Raw genomic sequence first — 20,000 nt, 5'->3', positions numbered from 1 at the left:
GAAATTCGCAAGGACTGGCGTGCCCGTCTGGGGTAAAGTGTGGAGAACCCTTTCCTTCCTGCAGAACCCTTGATTAAGACGCGTGATCATGTGGACGGGAAAAAGACAGAGTGAGTACATTGCAGGAGAAGGAGAGGGGGGAGGGAGGGGGGGGGAAACGTACGATCGACGTCTCGAAGCCATAGAAGCTTCTGTACGGAAGATTCTTTTTCGACATGGAATTGCAGTCGAACATGGTATGTAGTCGTATTTTGCCTAGGCTACGTTTCTTTGATCATGGGTAACCCCCCAGAAAGGTCAGGCACGCTATACAGCTCACTGGGCGCATGTTTCATTTTCTTTTCTCCCACGCGCTCCACGCGGCGGAAACTGCTGCTAGTAACCCGTTGCCTTGTCACACAGCGGTTTTTTGCCAAGGCGTGCATGCTGCATCATTTTTCGGATCACGGCCGCTGCGAAGCCGTGATGGGTGGTGGTAATGTAGCACTGTCCATTCGTTTTATCGGTGAAGCTTGTTTGCGTGCTTGAGCGCGCTTGCCCTTGGGTCATCGTGAGCTATGCCTCCATGTCGCCTCAAGTGTCGGGCGGTTCCTTTCGCACTGGTCGCTGTCGCTTGGGTATAGAGGGTACGTAGCGATAGTCCCCTAGCCGTGCCTGTTATACCCGCTGCCACTACTGCTGGCCAGGCTACATGCAAGTACAACCGGGTCGGGGAGAAAATCGCTGTGCGGGAAGTATTGAACGTATTGAAAAAATGTGGGGTATCATTAACTCGTGCTGCATTGATCGGCCGTTCTTTGCCAAATGTTTCTACAGTGAAGATTTTTCGTATTTGTGACGCGATGTTGTGACGTCGTTTGAGAATTTGGTCATTTGTCGTGAAGAGAAAAAGAGAGAACCGAAAAGTGTGTACAGCTCCGAAAAAGAGTAAATCCAACATGTCCACCACGAAGAGAATAAAGGCGTTGCAAAAAATGGCACTGGCCACGAACAATACATACATAGAAGGGTATACCAGCAGCGCTAATGGCTTTCTGGCCAGGAACAAAGCGCGAAAGACCGAGCTTGTTACAGAAATGAAAGATAGCAAGGGGTAAATCGCCTGCGGCTCAACGCTCGACGCTTGACGCCATCGTGATAAGAGGACATATGAAATAGCCTCCAAGGGTCGTATAAGCGAAACTGGTATCCAAGAACGAGATTCCAGAACAGCCGTCATGTCATCACTCCAGTTTCCACTGGCCCACCGATCTTTCCAGACCCAGAATTTTGCCGCCCAATCGCCGCCACTTTAAACGCCTGCTAAAACTTTGAAAATTCGCAAAACAGCCGCTCAATAGGACTGGTCGTTGCGGTCGCCGTGCTCCTGATTGGAGTTGTCGATAACCTCGCCAAGAACGGAGCCGACGCCGGAGTACTGCTCATTCTGCTGTGAGTCGTTACGAAGGTACGAGCTGGAAAACGACGAAAGGTGGTGCGGTGCGCTCATTTGGGGCATCGCATAGCTTTGTGGCGTGACAAGCGGAGAGGTCGAGTATGAGGGGAAGTGGGCCGTCTGTGGTGTCGATGTGCCGCGATTGGGCGTGTAGTGGGTGCTTAGCTCGATGCGTCTAGGGACGCCGTTGGAGAAAGAGCGCATCCTGTTTGAGCTGGACTGCTGGAAGCCGGGCACTGGGGCGTCTGAAAGTATTAGATGATGATGAAAAGAATGAAATGTTCACGTGAAGACTTACAAGAGTAGCCAATCCCATAGGGCAGCATTGAACCCGAGTATGATCGGTGCCCGTCCGTATGGCCATTCGAATCAGTGCAGCCGTTCATGCTGTCGTTACCACCAGTGTAGCTCATACTAGATCTAAGAGGTGATTGTAAGGACTCGGCTCGGCTCCGTGCAATGCGGTCGGCGTGAAGTGTGAGGCGCGGGATGCTATGCTGGGCAGCATAGGCTGGTGGAGTACTGACGGGCATAGAAAATGGATTCGATGTCCTCGGACTCGTGTCGAGCGGTGCCGAGTGGAAGCCGAACGGCGACTCCCCATGAGGTGATACAGGGGAAAGCGTATCTGCTGTTGATTGCGGCGGTGTGAAGGTAAACCCACCAAAGGCAGGGCTAATTCCCGTTGGCGACATATGAGAGTCGAGCGGCCCCCTTCTCAAGGTGTCGATGCTCAAAGGTCGCATCATGTTGCTTTCCGCGAAGCTAGGGGCGTAGGATCCAGGAGAGGCAAGCGGTGTTCCCAGTCCATGGGAGTTTCCGAACGGAGAGTGAAGGGCTTGAGCCATGTCGAAGTCATCTGGTAAGGCTCTGGACCTCATCATGCGTTCGCGGTCGTCGCTTGTTAATCGCTTGAGCTTTGCTCGCCTATAGATGTGTAAGCGACCTTTCACGCCTGACTATCCACTGGGATCGTTTACCTGTTCTGGAACCATACTTGCACCTGGCGGGGACTGAGGCCGGGGATCTCGCGAGCGAGTCGTTCTCGATGAGCGGCATCGGGATGAGCTTGACGAGCAAACTCGCTCATGAGAAATCGAGTTTGGTTGTGTGTGAGCCTGAATCTCTTCATCTTCCGCTTCGCTGCTCGGATTTCCGCAGCAGTGAGCAGTGGCCGGTCTTCATCTTTACCATCGCTGTCGCAAGCCTCATCTTTCTCGTCCAGCAGGATCTCGTCACCCTGATCCTCTATCTTTTCCACGTTGACGCCATCATGAGTTGCGGGAGGAGTGAGCCTAGAGATAGGGCTGGTCGGAGCGGAGCCTCCGAATGTTACACTGGGTAGATCGTGCGCCTCGATCTCGTCCAGTCTTGATGGTGAGTCACCGCCATGGAAGTGGCTCTTGCCATCAAGCAAATAGGGAAAGCTCTTGTGTGATCGGACCGATGGCCGCTTGAGATCAAAATTGTGACCAGCCACTTCGGCCTGGAGCATTGCCATGTCGCTGTCCGAATGTGGTGGTGTATGTTCCAGTGTCCTGGCGTCGGATGATTGCCACTCGTGGTCTGCGGCAGTCGTGCTGTACGCAGACATACGCGGCGAGCTAGGCGGAGACAAGGGAATGATGAAGTTTCCGTCAACCATTGGCACTTCGTGAACGGATACTATAAAGTGAAGAGGTTTCGCTACGTGACTGGCTCGCCTTCTACAGAGGATCAAAGTCAGCAAGCAACTACCCCTATGTCGGATTGACGCTTACCTTGTTGTTTTGGCCCCAAGATCAGTTTCGCCACAGTTGATTGAAGCTTACTGACAGTGCGGATAGCCCGCGAATTGACTGGAAAGGGTAAGGATCGGATGAGGCTGGGTATAAGCAGTCTCGATCGATTTCCAGTTCCAGTGCGGGGTTGGACGCGGGTGATCAGCGAGGGAAATGAAGGTGGTCGTGATGCTTAAATACCGACCCCAGAGTATAGGCCGATCTATGCGTTAAGGTCGCAAGTCTGTCACAAACAAACGACGTGGGTTGCTGTGCCTCTGTGGTTTGGAATAGCTGATATGCAGAATCCTGGCTGAATAGAGCTGTCGCACCCCGATAGGATTGGGGCGCGGAGTTTTGGTGGAACGTCGAGCTCGAAATAGAAGCTACTGGGGAGGTGATGCTGTGAGCCAAATAAAGACTAAAGCGTGCCGAGGGCGCTTGAAGCTTGACAGAGGTGAGATGTTGAGCAGCCGGCTTTGGTCTCGATGAGTGAAAGCGTCAGCCCGTGGTCGATGGGGATCCCTTTGTAAGAAGGGCCAGGAACGGTCGGGGGCTATATCAGCGATAGCGGCAGGGGAGGGGAATAGATCATTCAGAGAGAAAGGCTTGACGGCACTTTACTGTCGACGATCCGGATAAAATCGAGGTTAAGAGAAGAGTGAAGACGGGGGTCAGAGTACGCATGGACTGTGGTCCCTCTTAGGAAACATCATATCCTTCGAGGATCTGGAAGCAGCTTGTTACACGACGAGAAGCGTGACTGAATTGGAGGGCTAACAGGCCGCCAAAGGCTCAGGGCACAGGGATACGGTAGCTCGGGACGTGGGCCTTCTGTGAAGAGGAGACGGAGCGGGAGCGGGCGAATCGAAGGGCTCTGGATCAGGTGTGCTGCGAGCCAGGGTGCCCTCCTCTCGAAGGAGAAGAGAACAGTGCGTGAACATGGAGGGCTGCAGGCTGCTTGCATAGACCAGGGCCCGTGGAGTAAAAACCGCCGACGAACAGGGCCTGATCCGTGGCGTGGAGCAATCGGCCATCGAGGCAAGATGGGGGCGCCATTATTGGCTTGATGCATGGCCATACCCGCAGCAGGAGATGACAGGGATCATACAGGGCTCGGCAACGCTTGCACGGCTTGTTGCGGGGTGTCGCTGTCAATGCTGCTTTAGCACGAGCCGTGTGGTAGTGGTGTGGTGTTGAGCGACCGGACTTGGTGCTGCCAGGCGCGTGTGCTCCATGCTACTACTGTCGTGAACCACTGCATTCACACGCCTTCACACGACGATATGCTCTCGAATCCGTGCAAGCGTGCCTATCAGCTCACGGCCGGTGACTCTGGCGGTGCGTGTTCTGGCAGCTGTCTCATAACGGCCGTAGTTCGCAAATTACATCAGGAACCCGCTGCACCAGCCTTGCCAGCCCTTTGAGCCGCTCATCGCGCCCGCTAAGATGCATGAACATGGAAACTTGGAAAGCCTTCAGCCGTCATCATTGTCCAGCATCGGACAGCGAACTGCATCTAGCTGGATTTGTGCTCCTGCTTGAAGTGGTGGTAGTCGAGCGCCTAGCGGTGGCGCCAATTAAGCAGCTCGAGCCGTGAGCCAGCGACAGATCTGGCTGGTCGACAGCGATCTAACGGCCAAAAGCCCGGCCCGCGCCGGGAAAATGCTGAAAAAGCGCTGTTTCTCGAAGCCCTGGCTGGTGTGTAGTGTAACCTCTCAAACGCTGGTCGTCTGTCGGTCGCTGGATGACAGCGGTGACGGCGTAACGAGCCCAACGCTAGAAATGTGGAAGCACTAATCTCTGCTCAAGCGCATAGTCGCCCTGGCGAGGCCGCCATGAAAGCTCTCTCGCTCTCTGCAAGGCAAGACACGATGCGCAAGCCACCCATGCTTGCGCTGTAAGGCCGTTTCGCGGCGATCGTCAGCCCGAGCCTAAACGTAGTTGTGCTGTTGCCCGTGCCTGATCAAGACGGCGGCTACAGATGCACACAACTCGGCTCGGGCGGACGCATTGCTTGAGCAAAAAGTACTGGCGATTTCGTGCCTCTGTGACGCACATGGGTAACCACCAGCGTTTGGGCGGTTTCGCAACGACAAAAACTACACCCATTTCCTAGCATACGCAATTTCCAACAAGCTATGCCGAGGGCGGCCTCGCGGTCGAAATTCCAAAACACCGCCAAGACCGTCTGGTTGGACGGACGCACGCGGAGAGCGAAATGACAGGAGCAAGCGATAGCGAAACCGCGGCGGATTATTTCTACGCACCATTCGTGGCTGGGTTTGATGGGCGCATGGATACCGTGTCGACGTCGGCAGAAGATGCTGCCTCTGAAATCATAGTCGGCCCACTTTGCTGCTGCTGCATTAAACATGATGCCATCTGATAACAGTTCGAACCAAACTGGTCGTGCCGCCTTGCTGTGATTAACAGTTTGGTAGGGAACCGCAGTCCTACCACACCCTAGAACACAGAACACACAAGCAGAGAAGTTCTCGGGCTGCCGTCGTGACAGGTGGTACAGGGTCCCTTCATTTCAATTTGTTGGAAGCCTGCAGCATCGCCCGCCCACATACGTGGATCGATGGCTGACAACACACACTGAATGAGCCTGAACTTCGGTCAATAACAGCACACGGCCCCGTAGCCCGTCTGCTTCAACCCTGGCACACAACGGCATTTGTGCGCACCTCATTTCTGGAGTGCCAGGAAACACCGTTATGCTAGCCGGGGACGAGACCAGATCTCTCCGTCATTGCTGTTACATCAGAATTCGATCCGGGAAAGGCCATCGTTCGGTTCCCACACAGTGGCATATAGTTCAAGTGGTTATTCATCAATTCGAGGCTCCTCATCTCCACAGCCTGCTTGCGCCGCACTCAGCTACTAGCCGCGAATCGTGGCGTTGCAGGTTGAGAGGCACCGTGAGCACGCGGTTGTATACTTCGCTCGAATGGACGGCGATCTATCGATACGCTCCGAGGAGAATAAACCTCATGCCTTCTTCGCATGCACAGAGAAATCTAGCGGCAACGCGCCACTCCCCATACTGCACAACATCGTAAGAGGAATAGCCCCATGGCTACTCCTAGTCCTCGACAATTCATACCTATCTTGAACAGGCGCCAGTTGCCCCTGGTACCACTACGCCGCCGTGTCCATGGTCACTTGACTTTGTTGGCCGGCCCGCTGCTCCTCGACGCTCTGATGTTCGTCTTGCGGAGCTGAACCCCTGTCATCCGAAGCAGAGGGTGCTGTGCCATCGTCCATCGCCTCAGTGGAAGAGGTAACCGGCTGAAGAGCCTCCAGACCTCTCCCATGCTCGATCCTATCAAAAGCGCTTAGCTGCTTCTTGGATGCCAGGCGAAGGCCCCTCCAGACGTAACTTGATTTCTTCTCCCCCACTTGCCGCTTTTCCCCCTCTGTATCAGCCATGTCCATGTCCAAATCAGTCATTCGGACTTGATTTGCATATGACTCTGCGTTTGGTACATTGAATCTGACTGGTGTGAGATGCTGGGAATCTTGCGTTGTCGGACGAACGGAACACGTACCTATCGCGTTGCCTGAGTTGTGAGAGCCCCTTTCCTGCCTCAGTGTTGTATAGGAATGTTAAGGTACTGGGGACACCTAAAGGCTTAGAGGCCTTCTTGCTAACGACTGCTTTTTGTGCCCCAGACTTGGCCTGAAGGAAATTTCCCGTGGGGACTCTGTCTCGAGTAAATGGTTGACAATTCTCCATTTTCCACCTCACCCAGTTCTTGTCGCGGGAGAGGACCGTGTCCACCATCCGGTAATAAAATTTGCCATCTGGGCCCTCCTGCAGGTAATTTGCGATGGCGTTCTTGATGCCCAATGCCCACTCGGTCTGTGCTTGGTGGTCAGCCGAGATAATGATGATCATGGCTACTGCGGTAGGCATGGAAACATAACCGGGCGGGGGTGACGACAGAGTGACGGGTACTTACATCCTCCTCGCGAAGCGTGAAATTGTACTGCATCGCTTTCTGTGCGTTTTGATAGAAAGGCTTGTTCTTCGACTTCTCTGTTAGCGTCAAGAGGAAGTCGATGAGTATCAGTGCTTGAACAAGGATATGACGTTGGAAGGCGAGATCGCTCAACTAGAAAGTATCAGTCATAGTGTCCCAAAGATATTGGCAATCTTGCATACCTCAAGCTTGAATAGATCGCGGCTTGTAAGGTACTTTGGATTGTAGGTGTTCGCGAAAGCATCGTAATCATCGTCCAACCCGGACTTAGGTCCCTTCTTGCGCTCCGAGTCTCCGGCTTGTATGACCTTGGGCACCTCTTTGAACTTGGCGAGTGTCGCCTCCAAGCTCTTCTGAAATTGCTTGAAGTTGTCTTCCTCAAAAAGCCGGGGTGGATTGGAGAACGAGTGCTGTAGAGACCAAAAAACAGGGTACAACGCTTCGATGTCGAGAGTGGTTGGTGTTCCATCCTTGCTCTTGTCGAGTTCTACTAGTTTGGTCGTGCTTTCGTCTGACTTTGCATCTTCCTTAGCAGCAGGTACAGAGCCGTCACCATCGATTTGCATCAAGTCTTCGCCTGCGTCCGAATCCTTCAAGAATTCCTCGAACGTCGTCACATTCTCTACATGGAAGTTGCCGCGAAGATTCACTGAGCTCTTGTCTCCCAGTGGGAAGCTCTGGAACATGAAAATGTAGACACGCCCGCAGAACACTGGATCCTCTGCGCGGGATAGCCGGCGAAGTAGTTCGTTGCATAGCCGTAGGATGACTAGGTCCTTGTTCCTAGAATTGATCTGAACAATTGTTAGAAGAGACGAGCACATGTCGAAGCCAACTTACTGCAATGATGGCCTCCCTCCGCGATTCAAGAAAGTTGAATACTGTCCGACACCCTGCGATCGACTGGCTGTCAAGTAGTTCTTCGATGAGCAGCAGTACTAACTGCGGTGAACACAAGTCTGATCAGTTAGATCGGTTTGAAAGTGAGATTCCAACAATGCCTACCTCGGTCGCCGCAGAACTGCAAGATGTCGAGTAGATTCCAGACTGTCACGAAGGCAGCCTCGTCGATTCGAGTTGAGCCCTACGCATGTAAGCAGACGGATGAGACTAGGGTATGGCAGACTCACAAGATTAGCATAGAATACAGCCTTTGCTGCGCTCTCAACTGCAAGAGCGCGCACTTCCTTCTCGCCTTCTATGTCACCCAAGAGGGACTCGCTCTCTGGCACGAGCTCTGGAACCGGTAGGGCAGGGTCGATAGATGTGCTCTGCTTAACAACACGCGCCCGTCGCAATAGGTAGTCCAGTCTCGGTGCCACCGCATTCGGGGAAGGTTCACCAGGGATGGCCATTGGTGGTTCTGAAGGTGCTGGCTCGATCACGGGTCGGGAAGCTGGGGCGACGCTACTCTGCCAGCCTTCGTGAAATGCGAGTTGGAGAGGGATATGGTTCCTTCTGTCAATTTGCAGTACTCTCAGTGTATTTGTTCCCACCGGAAATGTCTTTATCGTCACGGCAATGATGGATGAGCGAATTCGACGATTTTGATATTGGCATTTGGACCCTGGTTGCTCGAATAAAGTAGCGCCACGCCAAGGTAGCGATTTAGCGTGGTGTCCGTGCATGTGGCGCTCAACGCGTCGAACGCGTTGCGCGACTTCAGGACATAGATTCGCAGAGCTACGTAAGTAGTTTCTCGCTATTAAACCAGCCCGGCATTTCTCTCTTTCTGCATATCTTGCGTCATCATATCACGTCTACACAATGGCTTCAATGAGTCCCCAATCGCGTGATATCCCTCCGGACGACGAGCTGGACGATATCCTCAATGGCATTGCGGAAGGCAGAGATATCCCCACTACAAACGACAATCAGACTAAAACAGATCGCCCAAGCAACAGGAAATCCGACATCACTGGCGCACTGGGTATCGACGAGGAAATCGTCATCACCAAAAAGCGCATACCAATACCGAAGCTCGATGACCAGAGACTGCTCTCCGATCCAGGCATCCCACGACTGCGCAAGATCTCGAAAGAACGTTTACGGTTCAAGGGAAAGGGGCATGAGGTATGTGGCGCTCCGCTCCGCTGCAACTCCAGTTACTGACACCAACACAGTACGGCGACATTACCCGCATGTTAAACATGTACCAACTATGGCTCGACGATCTCTACCCTCGTGCCAAATTCGCAGATGCGCTTGCAATCATCGAAAAGGTCGGCCACACGAAGCGAATGCAGATGATGCGGAAAGACTGGATAGACGAGGGCAAACCGAGGCGGACCACAGAGCAGGATGACGAAGAGCTGGATAGGGTTGTTCACGACGACGCACAAGCGGAACAGCATACAGAAGCAATGGAGGGTGTAGAGAAGAATGCGGGTACTGGGCAGCCGGAGCTCGAGCCTGCAAGAAAAGAACAGACTCCGCGTCCATCAAGCGATGCGGCAGAAGGGGCTATAGGGGACGATCCGGATGAAGATGAACTGGATGCGCTCTTGGCAGAGAGCGCACCAACATCAAAGACGTTGCCTTCGCGGCCAGCGGACGACCCTTTTGCGGATGAGATGGAGGCTATGGCGGACCTGGACATGTGGTGAAGCCATGGTCTCTAGAGGGCGCGGTGAATTATACTATTTCATGTGCCTCAGTAGTGTTACGAAGGTGCGCACCGCTCAGCAAGAAGGATGAGGCAGTATTATGACATTGTTTTAGCATAGCGTGGCGTTCAGGGAGCACCAGGGACCAGATGTCGCATCTTAGGTTTAACACAATTATGAAGATACAGTTGTACATGTCATTAGGTCGCCTTTGCGCCGTGTATTGTACCTATCTATGCGGGCACTTGCCCCGCGGATAGCTGCAGGTGGGTCCTTCTTTTTTTGGCGAGACATGGCTTGGCGTGACGGACAACGTCATCCATTTCCCCATTTGTGACACAAACAACAACTATTCTGCCGATTTGACTCTGACCTCACGAAAATGGAGTCTCTTTCTGGAGAGCTCGAGAGGCTACGACTTAGTAGCAGTGCTCTCGATGACGATGCGGGCTGGATAGATTCAATTGCTGGCGAGCAGCGGCCACCTAAGCGTCAGCGAAAAACCAAAGAAGGTATCAAGAAGGAATTGGAACATGAATTTCTCACGCCATCGCGGTCTTTCAACACGCAGTGGTTGAACAAGCTACAGCAGCGATGGGATGCGCCAACGAACTATCGCAGTCTCTTCCAGATCGCCCCAACCCAGACACGCACGATCATCCGATTCACGCGTGAAGGCCTTGAAGGCCGTGTGACAGGATACAAGGAGGTCACTGTACCAGCAAACTCAGCAACAGCCAAGAACTCTACCTCACTTCTCAGAAAGCCAGCTAACAGGGCCGAGTTTGTTCGTGGCGCAGCTGGCTTCTTTCCTTTCGCTCCAGGTGGCCTTGACGGCGTAGAAGCAATTGCAGCTATCGAGGATGAGGCAATCATGCAGCAAGACCACGGGAATGCTAAGAAAGCCGGGGGACTAGACCGGGTTATTAATTTTAGTGCTGAGGGTGGTCTACTGGAAGTTGCGCCTGGATTCACGCGTGGTCTAGACTTCGGAAAGAAACAGGTTACGGATACCAAGACAGCCAAAGAGGTGGAAGAAGCTCTAGGAGAAGCATCTGTGAACGTCAAAAGTGCCGACGCTGATGAAGATGAGGAAGAGGAGCCTGAAGCCAACAGGAATGAATTGCCTGACGAGGAAGGTCAAATTCCCGGAGAAGAGGAGATTGACGCTCTACTACCTGTTGAATTTCCTGCCCTAGCTCCCCATGGTACGCTTGCGATGGGCGCCGGCAGAAAGGGAGGACGAGAGTGGGCTCATATGGTCGACGTCAATCGCGACATCACCAACTTCCACGAGCTTGTTCCTGAAATGGCACGCGAGTACCCATTTGAACTTGATACCTTCCAGAAAGAGGCTGTATATCACCTTGAGAACGGCGACTCAGTCTTTGTAGCTGCTCATACCTCTGCTGGAAAGACCGTCGTAGCAGAGTACGCTATTGCACTTGCTGCAAAACACATGACCAAGGCAATCTACACTTCTCCTATCAAGGCTCTCAGTAATCAGAAGTTTCGAGACTTTCGCCTTACTTTCGATGATGTCGGAATTCTTACTGGAGATGTGCAGATACGGCCCGAAGCCAGCTGTCTCATCATGACGACCGAAATTCTTCGAAGTATGCTGTATCGAGGAGCAGATCTCATCCGAGACGTGGAATTTGTCATTTTTGATGAAGTCCATTACGTCAATGACCTGGAGCGAGGTGTGGTATGGGAGGAGGTCATCATTATGCTGCCAGAACATGTCACTCTCATTCTGCTTTCGGCCACCGTTCCCAACACACACGAGTTTGCATCTTGGGTGGGCCGTACAAAGAAGAAGGATATCTACGTCATATCGACCGCGAAGCGTCCTATTCCACTTGAACATTATCTCTGGGCTGGCAAGGGTATGCACAAAATTGTCACAGCTGATAAGAAGTTCATTGACAACGGCTGGAAAGACGCAAATGATGCTCTTTCTGGTAAAGACAAAGTAAAGGCACCACCGCCGGCCAAGGAAGCTCCAGCTGGCAGAGGCGGTGGTGGTCGCGGAGGGCCACCTGCCAGAGGAGGCCAAAATCAGCGAGGGAGAGGTCAGCAGAATGGAGGCCGGGGTGGACCGACTCGCGGCGGAGGTCCACCGGCGAATCGAGGACGTGGCAACATTGCCAGGACTGGCCGTGGCGGAGGCCGAACCACAGCCGCCCAAGATCGTAACATATGGGTCCATCTCATTCAACACCTTCGAAGCAAAGAGCTTTTGCCGGCTTGTATATTTGTATTCTCCAAGAAACGTTGCGAAGAAAACGCCGAGGCGTTATCGAACATCGACTATTGCACGGCTGCAGAGAAAAGCGCGATTCATATGACTATCGAGAAGTCTTTAGCTAGGTTGAGTCGCGAAGACCGAGACCTTCCGCAAATCAAGCGCCTAAGAGAGTTGCTCAGTCGAGGCATTGCAGTCCATCATGGCGGCATGCTACCTATTGTCAAAGAAGTGGTTGAGATCCTCTTTGCTAAAACTCTGGTAAAGGTGCTCTTTGCGACAGAGACGTTTGCTATGGGTCTCAACCTTCCGACAAGAACGGTAGTCTTCTCCGGATTCCGTAAGCATGATGGTCGTGAGTTTCGTGATCTCCTTCCTGGCGAATACACCCAAATGGCTGGTCGTGCTGGCCGAAGAGGTCTGGATACAGTGGGCACTGTCATCATCTGCGCACCAGGAGCGGATGAGGCACCACCCGCTGCGAGGCTAAGGCAGATGATGCTGGGTGAACCGACCAAGCTAAGATCGCAATTTCGTCTCACGTATAACATGATGTTGAATCTTCTGCGCGTTGAAGCTCTGAAGATCGAGGAGATGATCAAACGTAGCTTCAGTGAGAATGCCACTCAAGCTTTGCTGCCAGAGCATCAGAAACAAGTCAAGGTTTCCGAAGCTGATCTTGAAAAGATCAAGCGTGAACCTTGTAAAATATGCGATATCGACCTTGAGGCGTGCCATCAGGCATGCGAAGATTACAAGCGCTTGACTAATGAGATGCACTTAAGTCTTCTTATCAACCCAGTGGGACGAAGAGTTCTAGGGAGGAACAGGCTGATAGTATACAAGAAGGTATGATATAGACTCCTGAGGCATATGCAGAGTGAGCACTAATTCCCCCAGGATAACAAACGCACAGCGGGTATGCTCCTTCAGGACGGTACAAGTAAAGGAAACGAACCTAGTGTCAAAGTCTTAGAGGTTGCTCAGCATCAGGAACGTAAAGCTGACGACCTCTTGCCCTATCTGAGCCCATTTGCGAAGTACTTCCGAACGTTGCCAAATAACCCGAAGGATCTAATATTGAAGACCGAGCTCGTCCCGCTCAACGATATCGAGTGCTTCACCAAATCCATCATAGAGATCCCTGAATCTGTTCAGAATCTCAGCCGAAAGAAGGGTAGGTACATCCTCGTGAATTGAGTTCGCATGTTGACACTTCACGTCTAGATATCCTGAAGCTGGCTCAAGACCAGTTTCTACCCTTGTGTCAATCGTGGAACTACGAAGATTGGGATGAGTACGACTACGGTCGTATCAAAAGTCTCAAATTCCGCGACTTGGAAGACGCTCGAAAGAGAGAAGGACAAAATGCCGCCAACAAAGAGTGCTTGAAGTGTCCCAACTTCTTAAAACATGTGAGTGGAAGATCTACTCTAGCAGCAAAGGTTTACTGATTCCCTGTGCGCAGTTCTCAATGGAACATGACCAGTGGCTCATTAAAGAAAATATCCTTTCTCTCCGACAACTCATGTCGGACCAGAACCTTCAACTGTTACCCGACTATGAACAGAGAATTCACGTGTTGAAGGATCTCGGCTTTATTGACGAGGGTTCCCGTGTGGAGCTCAAGGGCAAAGTAGCCTGCGAGGTATGCTCGTGATGTTTGCTCAGTTCTATAACCTTCACTGACTGTTCCTTAGATCCACTCCGCCGATGAGCTAGTCCTCACCGAACTCGTGTTGGAAAATGTCCTCGCCGAATACGAGCCCGAGGAAATCGTCGCCCTCCTCTCCGCATTCGTGTTTCAAGAGAAAACCGATACCGAGCCCACCCTAACAGCAAGCTTAGAACGCGGCGTTGCCAAAATCGTTGAGATCTCCGAGAAAGTCAACGAGATCCAGACCTTACATCAGGTCATCCTGTCTGCAGATGACTCTAACGACTTTGTGAGCAAGCCCCGCTTCGGTATGGTCGAAGTTGTGTATGAGTGGGCGCGTGGCATGTCGTTTAACCGCATCACGGATTTGACGGATGTGATGGAGGGTACAATTGTCCGCGTGATTACGAGACTGGACGAGACGTGTCGCGAAGTTAAAAATGCGGCGAGGATTATTGGAGACCCGACGCTGTTCCAAAAGATGGGGACGTGTCAGGAACTGATCAAACGGTATGTGCTAATTCCGTCCCGTTTTTGACTGGAATAATATAAACTTGGTATTTTGTCGATGGAACTCTGACTGACTTTTGAAACAGAGACATCTGCAACTGCGCGAGCTTGTACCTGTAAAGGTGGAGTGTTTCAGACCACATGGTTGACCCTAGAGTTCAAGAGGTGGGGCAGCATTTTGAGACATGCCGTCTTGGGCATGGAGCGCGACCTCAGCATGAGAATGCGGGATGCCTTGGGCTTGTGTATTTTCCACGCATAAGGTATACTGACCGACTCCTCTTTAAAATGAGCGCATTGCGTTGCACAGCAAACATAGTACATTATAACATATCAACGAACAGTTGCACATCCAGCACTTTCAAGACCATAGTGACTAGCTACCGTGTCGATCGCATGTCTCCACGATGAAGCGCGTTAAAGGCCGCAAAGTTCTAGCTTGTGTTAAGAGGAAAGAAGTGAGAAGTAGACGGTGATGAATTTTGCCAAGATGCGTGTCGTATCATGGAAAGCATTAACTCATGCTACATCAACACGTTGCCATGTTATGTGGCGTTTCGCGGATGGACACGTACCACAAATATTGGAGAGACATCCGTTTGGCCCAGAGGTCCCTGTCGCGATTTATCTTAGCCCGACGGAACTTCGCGGTTATATGACAGCTTGAACAGAACAAGGCTACCATCTTCAAGCCGCATGCGAGTATGAGATGCCAAATTCACGATTGGTCGCCTCTAATATGGCGGCCGTATTCGATTCTGTGTGGAAGGTGCGTGACAGTGGCGGAAGTCGATGGTTTTGGTAGGTCACTGAGGTGGTACAACGCACCGATTCGATGCCGGCACCTACCATGTACCGAATGATTCGACTGCTTGGTTAAAGAGTACGGAGCAGGGGTCAGTTGCTGGGGGACAATGGTCATCTTGTCCGAGAGCAGTCAACCGGAGTACCTCGAGTGAAGACTGTCCATGTCGTAAACAGCTGAAGATGTCTGGGGTACCAGGCCGATCGTTGTACTTCCACCCTGATCGATTTTGGTGTTGAATACCGCGTTCTTCTCGTGCAGGCGTTGGATTGGCAATAGTTGCATCGTAAGCGGTAGGCTGCAGGTACAACTTCGCACACGGAGACTGGAGCCTATGCCGGCAACGGGGCGGGTCCTACCATCTCACCCCGACAGTGGCATTCCACATCCAGTAGTTGCGTGGAGGTCTAGAGATACGAAGTTGACAACGGGGCAACATTGTTGAGACAAGTCACTGTCGTTTGCGGAAGATGGTGGGAAAGACTGGTAGAAGGGTTCGCATAGACCACGTGCTAAGCGTGTTAGGGAAAGCGTTCTCGATCCACTACAAAATTACTGCCCCTCATCCTAACAGGCCGCACACGCTGGACGCAAGTCGCAAGGGGCGCAAAATAAGAAAACAAAAAGCACGCGTGCTCTGGGTCTCTCTCAATCCCTCGCGCCAATTCTCCTCTACATCGCTGGTCGTGGGCGCAACAGCTGCAGAGATCTCGACCTCACCCTCCACCCCCACCGCCCTCACCGCACCGACCCTGACGGCTTCCTGGCCCCATACGCCGAGACTCGATACACGACGCTTCGATAAAGAATCGCGACCATGGATGTTGCCGGCTTGCGGGACCGCATTCAGGCGACACTCGACCCGAATGCCGCCATTAGACAGCAGGCCGAGCTCGACTTGAAGCATGTGCGTGCCAAGTGGAAATATTGCGCACCACGCTGCATACTGATAAAGGTGTAGGCTGAAGAGAAGCCTGGCTTCACAGATGGCCTGCTGAACATCCTTGAGGTGGAACAGGACCACGCTGTGCGATTGTCAAGTAAGAAGGCGCCTGCCGCGGCCATCGCCTCTAGGCCACCAAGTACTGACGCGTCCCTACAGCTGTCGTCTATCTCAAGAACCGCGTCTCCAAGGGCTGGTCACCCGCTGAGGAATACAGCCAGGCCAAGCCCATACCAGAGGAGGAGAAGGCGTCTTTCCGCAACCGCCTCGTGCCCGTCCTCGTCGCCTCCCCGCCGCAGGTGCGCCTCCAGCTTATTCCTACCCTCCAGAAAATCCTCGCATACGACTTCCCCGCAAAATGGCCAAACTTCCTCGACATTACTATACAGTTGCTTAATGCTGGAGACATCGCATCGGTCTTTGCGGGCGTGCAGTGCTTGCTGGCAATATGCAAGATCTACAGGTTCAAGTCGGGCGAAAACCGGGCAGACTTCGACAAAATCGTCGCCATGACCTTTCCGCAGCTGCTCAACATTGGCAACTCGACAGCGAGTGAGACAAGTCTGGAAGCCGGAGAAATTCTACGCACAGTCTTGAAGGTGTACAAGCACGCTATCTACGTAAGAAGATCCGAAGTTGTGGCATTGAGCACTGAGGCTGACAGCATACAGTTCGATCTCCCCGCATCACTCCGCGAGCAGCAGACTATGGTCGGATGGTGTACGCTCTTCCTGACCGTCGTTGGCAAGGAACCGCCAGAGAGCTCCCTCCCCGAAGATCTCGACGAGCGGGAAATAAACCATTGGTGGAAGGCCAAGAAGTGGTCCTATGCAAATTTGAACCGCCTATACGTCCGGTGAGTATCTTAATCATTCTTTAGCCTACGACAGCAACTAATGAATCCTTAGGTACGGCAACCCATCCGCCTTGGGCAAGAACAACGAGGTCGACTACACTGAGGTGGCCAAGAACTTCATCGCGAACTTCGCTCCTGAAATCTTGAAGGTCTACTTACAACAGGTCGAGAAGTGGGTCGGCAAGCAGATCTGGCTATCAAAAGCCAGTCTTTACTATACCCTGAACTTCCTGGACGAGTGCATCAAGCCAAAGTCCATGTGGACTTTGCTGAAGCCACACGTGGACAACCTCATCTCACATCTCATCTTCCCCGTTTTATGCCAATCGGACGAGGATATCGAGCTTTTCGAAGAGGAGCCGCAGGAGTATCTCCACCGAAAGTTGAACTTCTACGAGGACGTTACCGCACCAGACGTTGCAGCTACGAACTTCCTGGTCACACTCACAAAGAGCCGCCGGAAGCAAACCTTCAGTGTGCTCAACTTTGTGAACGAGATTGTGAACCGATACGAGGCCGCGCCAGACAACGACAAGAATCCGCGGGAGAAGGAAGGCGCACTACGCATGATTGGCACACTCTCTGGTGTCATATTGGGAAAGAAGAGTCCTATTGCAGATCAAGTCGAATACTTCTTCGTTCGCCACGTTTTCCCCGAGTTCCGCAGTCCCCACGGGTTTCTGCGTGCGCGCGCATGCGATACGCTGGAGAAGTTCGAACAGCTCGATTTCAAAGACCCCAACAACCTTATCATCATCTACCGCAACATTCTAGAGTCGATGGCCGACCCCACGCTTCCCGTCCGGGTTGCTGCTGCCCTATCACTACAACCCCTCATCCGTCACGACATCATCCGCACTAACATGAAGCAAAACATCCCTCAAGTCATGCAGCAGCTTCTAAAGCTAGCCAACGAGGTTGATGTGGACGCCCTAGCTAATGTCATGGAAGACTTTGTCGAAGTTTTCGCCCCAGAACTTACACCATTTGCAGTAGCACTAAGCGAACAGCTACGAGACACGTACTTGCGCATTGTTCGTGAACTAGTGTCCAGAAACCAAGATAAGGGCGATGACAGCGAGTACGGAGACTTCCTGGACGAGAAGAGTATCACTGCGCTTGGTGTTCTGCAGACGATCGGTACTCTCATCCTTACTCTCGAGAGCACCCCCGACGTTCTACTGCATCTAGAGACGATTCTCATGCCGGTAATCACCATTACGCTTGAAAACAAGCTCTACGGTACGCGATTCCATAAGGCCACCCGCTTCCGCTCTTATACTAATCTATTCATAGACCTATACAACGAGGTCTTCGAAATTATCGACAGCTGCACATTTGCCGCAAAGAGCATATCAGCTACCATGTGGCAAGCTTTCGAACTGATCCACAGAACGTTCAAGGCTGGTGCAGAGTTGTACCTTGAAGGTAAGGGTCCTTCCTTTCCCTACCCAGTAATAACTTGCTGACCTGGCAGACATGCTACCCGCTTTGGAGAACTTTGTCAACTACGGAACCCAAACGTTGATACAGAACCGCCCATATCTCGATGCGATTGTCGACATGGTACGGACAATCTTCAAGGACGACAAGGTCGGAGGCGTTGATCGTATCTGCGGCTGCAAGCTGGCCGAGATCATCATGCTCAACATGCGGGATCACGTCGATGACTTCGTCCCGGAGTTCATCTCCCTAACCATGCAGGTTTTAACGAATGACGAGCCCAAGGTCAAATCCCTGCGGATACATCTGATGGAAGTAGTCATCAACTCCATCTACTACAACCCGGCTCTGGCACTCCATGTGCTAGAAACCAATGGCTGGACGAACAAGTTCTTCAGCTTATGGTTCTCAAGTATCGACAACTTCTCGAGGGTTCATGACAAGAAGCTATGCATCTCGGCAATCTGCGCACTTCTTACGTTGAGGGCTCAGGATGTTCCAGTTAGTGTACAGCAAGGCTGGCCCCGCCTGCTGCAGGGTATTGTGCGATTGTTCCAGACGCTCCCTGCTGCGTTGAAGAGTGAGTCATCGCGAACATGCTATTCCAACAACGATTGCTAACGAAAGCATAGATCGCGAAGAGGCAAAGAAGGAAGATAGCTTTGATTTCGCTGCCGATTACGATGACGAGGAAGAAGACGAGGAATGGGAGCAGGAAGCTGATTGGAACAACGAGGCGGACGAGACAGAGGACGTCAAGGATGAAAGCGCTGCATATCTCGAGTTCCTGAATGAAGAGGTATGTCGAATTACATGATCGTGGTATTGCGGTTTACTAACTCGAAATAGGCCCAGAAATTCAGTTCGGTTGATGATGAAGACGATGATGAGCTTGAAGAGGAGAGTCTTCTCGAGACGCCCCTCGACAAAGTCGAGCCATACGGGATGTTCAAGCACGCATTACTTCGTATGTCTAGTATTCTCCGAGTGGCTGAATTTATGCTAACACAGCCAAGGTCTACAACAAGAACAACCCGCCCTTTACGAGAATCTTACCAAAAACCTCAACCCAGAAGAACAACAGGTCGTCGAAGGAGCAGTTCACCAAGCCGAGGTCATTGCTCAAACACAAGCGCAAGCTCAAGCCGCTGCTGCGAATGGGAACCCGGTACCGGCAGCTTAGCAGTAGCAATGTATCGACAGCATTGATGCATCAACCTTATCCTTGTCACGCGACACTAAAAAATATAGATAGCTTCCTTTCTTTCCGACACATTGGATCCAATTAGCGAGCATCCTGGCGTTTTGATTTCCGGACAAAGAAGACGTAGTCGTGAAGGCTTGTTACGACGGTTGACGGTTGGGATGGATGGTATGGCATGGCGTTGTTCGGATTAGTGATGCTTGTGGGGAAGAAGAGGACGATATCCACGAAGGTACAGATGTGTGGGCAACCACGTTTGTGTGTGCAAGGAAGCGTTTAGTCGGGTGAAAGCTACATTAGATAGTACATTGTGTCGTAAAGATTTAGAGTGCACGAACAATTGAAGTACAGCAAATCGCCCTTTGATTTCTTTGTAAACGAATGCTACGCAATGAGTATGTGTCACTATAAGGTATTCTGAATGTCTCCACGATCTGTTAACATGGTTCATAAAATCAACAGCAAATGTACCTGTCAGTATCGAGCACTGCTTCCATGACTATCAAGTTGTTGCCTGTGGTGGTGGTGTGGCATAGTTGAA

The 20,000-nt window shown here is 52.0% G+C and overlaps 6 protein-coding genes across 6 annotated transcripts; 3 read left to right on the top strand and 3 right to left on the bottom strand.

Annotated features, from left to right (window-relative positions):
• Positions 1 to 371: 371 nt before the first annotated feature.
• K460DRAFT_177783 (uncharacterized protein) lies at positions 372 to 1,671 on the bottom strand. The gene has a single exon (XM_040927018.1). It carries the CDS (start codon positions 1,217 to 1,219, stop codon positions 500 to 502), a length of 720 nt encoding a protein of 239 aa, XP_040784586.1. The 5' UTR covers positions 1,220 to 1,671; the 3' UTR covers positions 372 to 499.
• Positions 1,334 to 3,080, bottom strand: K460DRAFT_292000 (homeobox-domain-containing protein; the record flags this gene model as incomplete). The annotated part of the gene is made up of 3 exons (XM_040929326.1): positions 1,334 to 1,680; positions 1,734 to 2,362; positions 2,416 to 3,080. 3 exons carry the CDS (start codon positions 3,078 to 3,080, stop codon positions 1,334 to 1,336), a joined length of 1,641 nt encoding a protein of 546 aa, XP_040784585.1.
• Positions 3,081 to 6,342: 3,262 nt separating this feature from the next.
• Positions 6,343 to 8,542, bottom strand: K460DRAFT_292171 (nuclear matrix protein; the record flags this gene model as incomplete). Its single annotated transcript, XM_040929338.1, has 7 exons — positions 6,343 to 6,697; positions 6,753 to 7,066; positions 7,167 to 7,319; positions 7,370 to 7,981; positions 8,028 to 8,146; positions 8,193 to 8,271; positions 8,318 to 8,542. 7 exons carry the CDS (start codon positions 8,540 to 8,542, stop codon positions 6,343 to 6,345), a joined length of 1,857 nt encoding a protein of 618 aa, XP_040784584.1.
• A 323-nt stretch (positions 8,543 to 8,865) lies between these two features.
• Positions 8,866 to 9,992, top strand: K460DRAFT_345488 (Swi3-domain-containing protein). The gene is made up of 2 exons (XM_040931276.1): positions 8,866 to 9,260; positions 9,311 to 9,992. Exons 1-2 carry the CDS (start codon positions 8,955 to 8,957, stop codon positions 9,791 to 9,793), a joined length of 789 nt encoding a protein of 262 aa, XP_040784583.1. The 5' UTR covers positions 8,866 to 8,954; the 3' UTR covers positions 9,794 to 9,992.
• Positions 9,993 to 10,134: 142 nt separating this feature from the next.
• On the top strand, positions 10,135 to 14,565 carry K460DRAFT_419989 (antiviral helicase). Its single transcript, XM_040938051.1, has 6 exons — positions 10,135 to 12,890; positions 12,942 to 13,218; positions 13,269 to 13,456; positions 13,510 to 13,689; positions 13,742 to 14,208; positions 14,295 to 14,565. The coding sequence occupies exons 1-6, from the start codon at positions 10,176 to 10,178 to the stop codon at positions 14,326 to 14,328; spliced, it is 3,861 nt and encodes a 1,286-aa protein (XP_040784582.1). The 5' UTR covers positions 10,135 to 10,175; the 3' UTR covers positions 14,329 to 14,565.
• A 1,020-nt stretch (positions 14,566 to 15,585) lies between these two features.
• Positions 15,586 to 19,745, top strand: K460DRAFT_319680 (ARM repeat-containing protein). The gene is made up of 10 exons (XM_040930435.1): positions 15,586 to 15,920; positions 15,975 to 16,053; positions 16,116 to 16,576; positions 16,628 to 16,812; positions 16,865 to 18,054; positions 18,109 to 18,240; positions 18,290 to 18,835; positions 18,888 to 19,054; positions 19,105 to 19,222; positions 19,272 to 19,745. Exons 1-10 carry the CDS (start codon positions 15,831 to 15,833, stop codon positions 19,436 to 19,438), a joined length of 3,135 nt encoding a protein of 1,044 aa, XP_040784581.1. The 5' UTR covers positions 15,586 to 15,830; the 3' UTR covers positions 19,439 to 19,745.
• Positions 19,746 to 20,000: the final 255 nt, after the last annotated feature.

The sequence above is a fragment of the Cucurbitaria berberidis genome, assembly GCF_010015615.1.
Source record: "Cucurbitaria berberidis CBS 394.84 unplaced genomic scaffold K460scaffold_5, whole genome shotgun sequence".
NCBI classification, from domain to species: Eukaryota; Fungi; Ascomycota; class Dothideomycetes; order Pleosporales; family Cucurbitariaceae; genus Cucurbitaria; species Cucurbitaria berberidis.
The sequence above is the reverse complement of the archived record's forward strand: the minus strand, read 5'-3'. Positions and strand labels throughout refer to the sequence as shown.

Coding starts and splice junctions, on each gene's coding strand:
- K460DRAFT_319680 (XM_040930435.1), top strand. CDS start 15,831: ATGGATGTTGCCGGCTTGCGGGACCGCATTCAGGCGACACTCGACCCG. Junction 18,055..18,108: donor GCTTGAAAACAAGCTCTACG/GTACGCGATTCC, acceptor ATCTATTCATAG/ACCTATACAACGAGGTCTTC. Junction 18,836..18,887: donor GCTCCCTGCTGCGTTGAAGA/GTGAGTCATCGC, acceptor ACGAAAGCATAG/ATCGCGAAGAGGCAAAGAAG.
- K460DRAFT_177783 (XM_040927018.1), bottom strand. CDS start 1,219: ATGACGGCTGTTCTGGAATCTCGTTCTTGGATACCAGTTTCGCTTATA.
- K460DRAFT_345488 (XM_040931276.1), top strand. CDS start 8,955: ATGGCTTCAATGAGTCCCCAATCGCGTGATATCCCTCCGGACGACGAG. Junction 9,261..9,310: donor TCAAGGGAAAGGGGCATGAG/GTATGTGGCGCT, acceptor ACACCAACACAG/TACGGCGACATTACCCGCAT.
- K460DRAFT_419989 (XM_040938051.1), top strand. CDS start 10,176: ATGGAGTCTCTTTCTGGAGAGCTCGAGAGGCTACGACTTAGTAGCAGT. Junction 13,219..13,268: donor GAATCTCAGCCGAAAGAAGG/GTAGGTACATCC, acceptor CTTCACGTCTAG/ATATCCTGAAGCTGGCTCAA. Junction 14,209..14,294: donor TGTCAGGAACTGATCAAACG/GTATGTGCTAAT, acceptor CTTTTGAAACAG/AGACATCTGCAACTGCGCGA.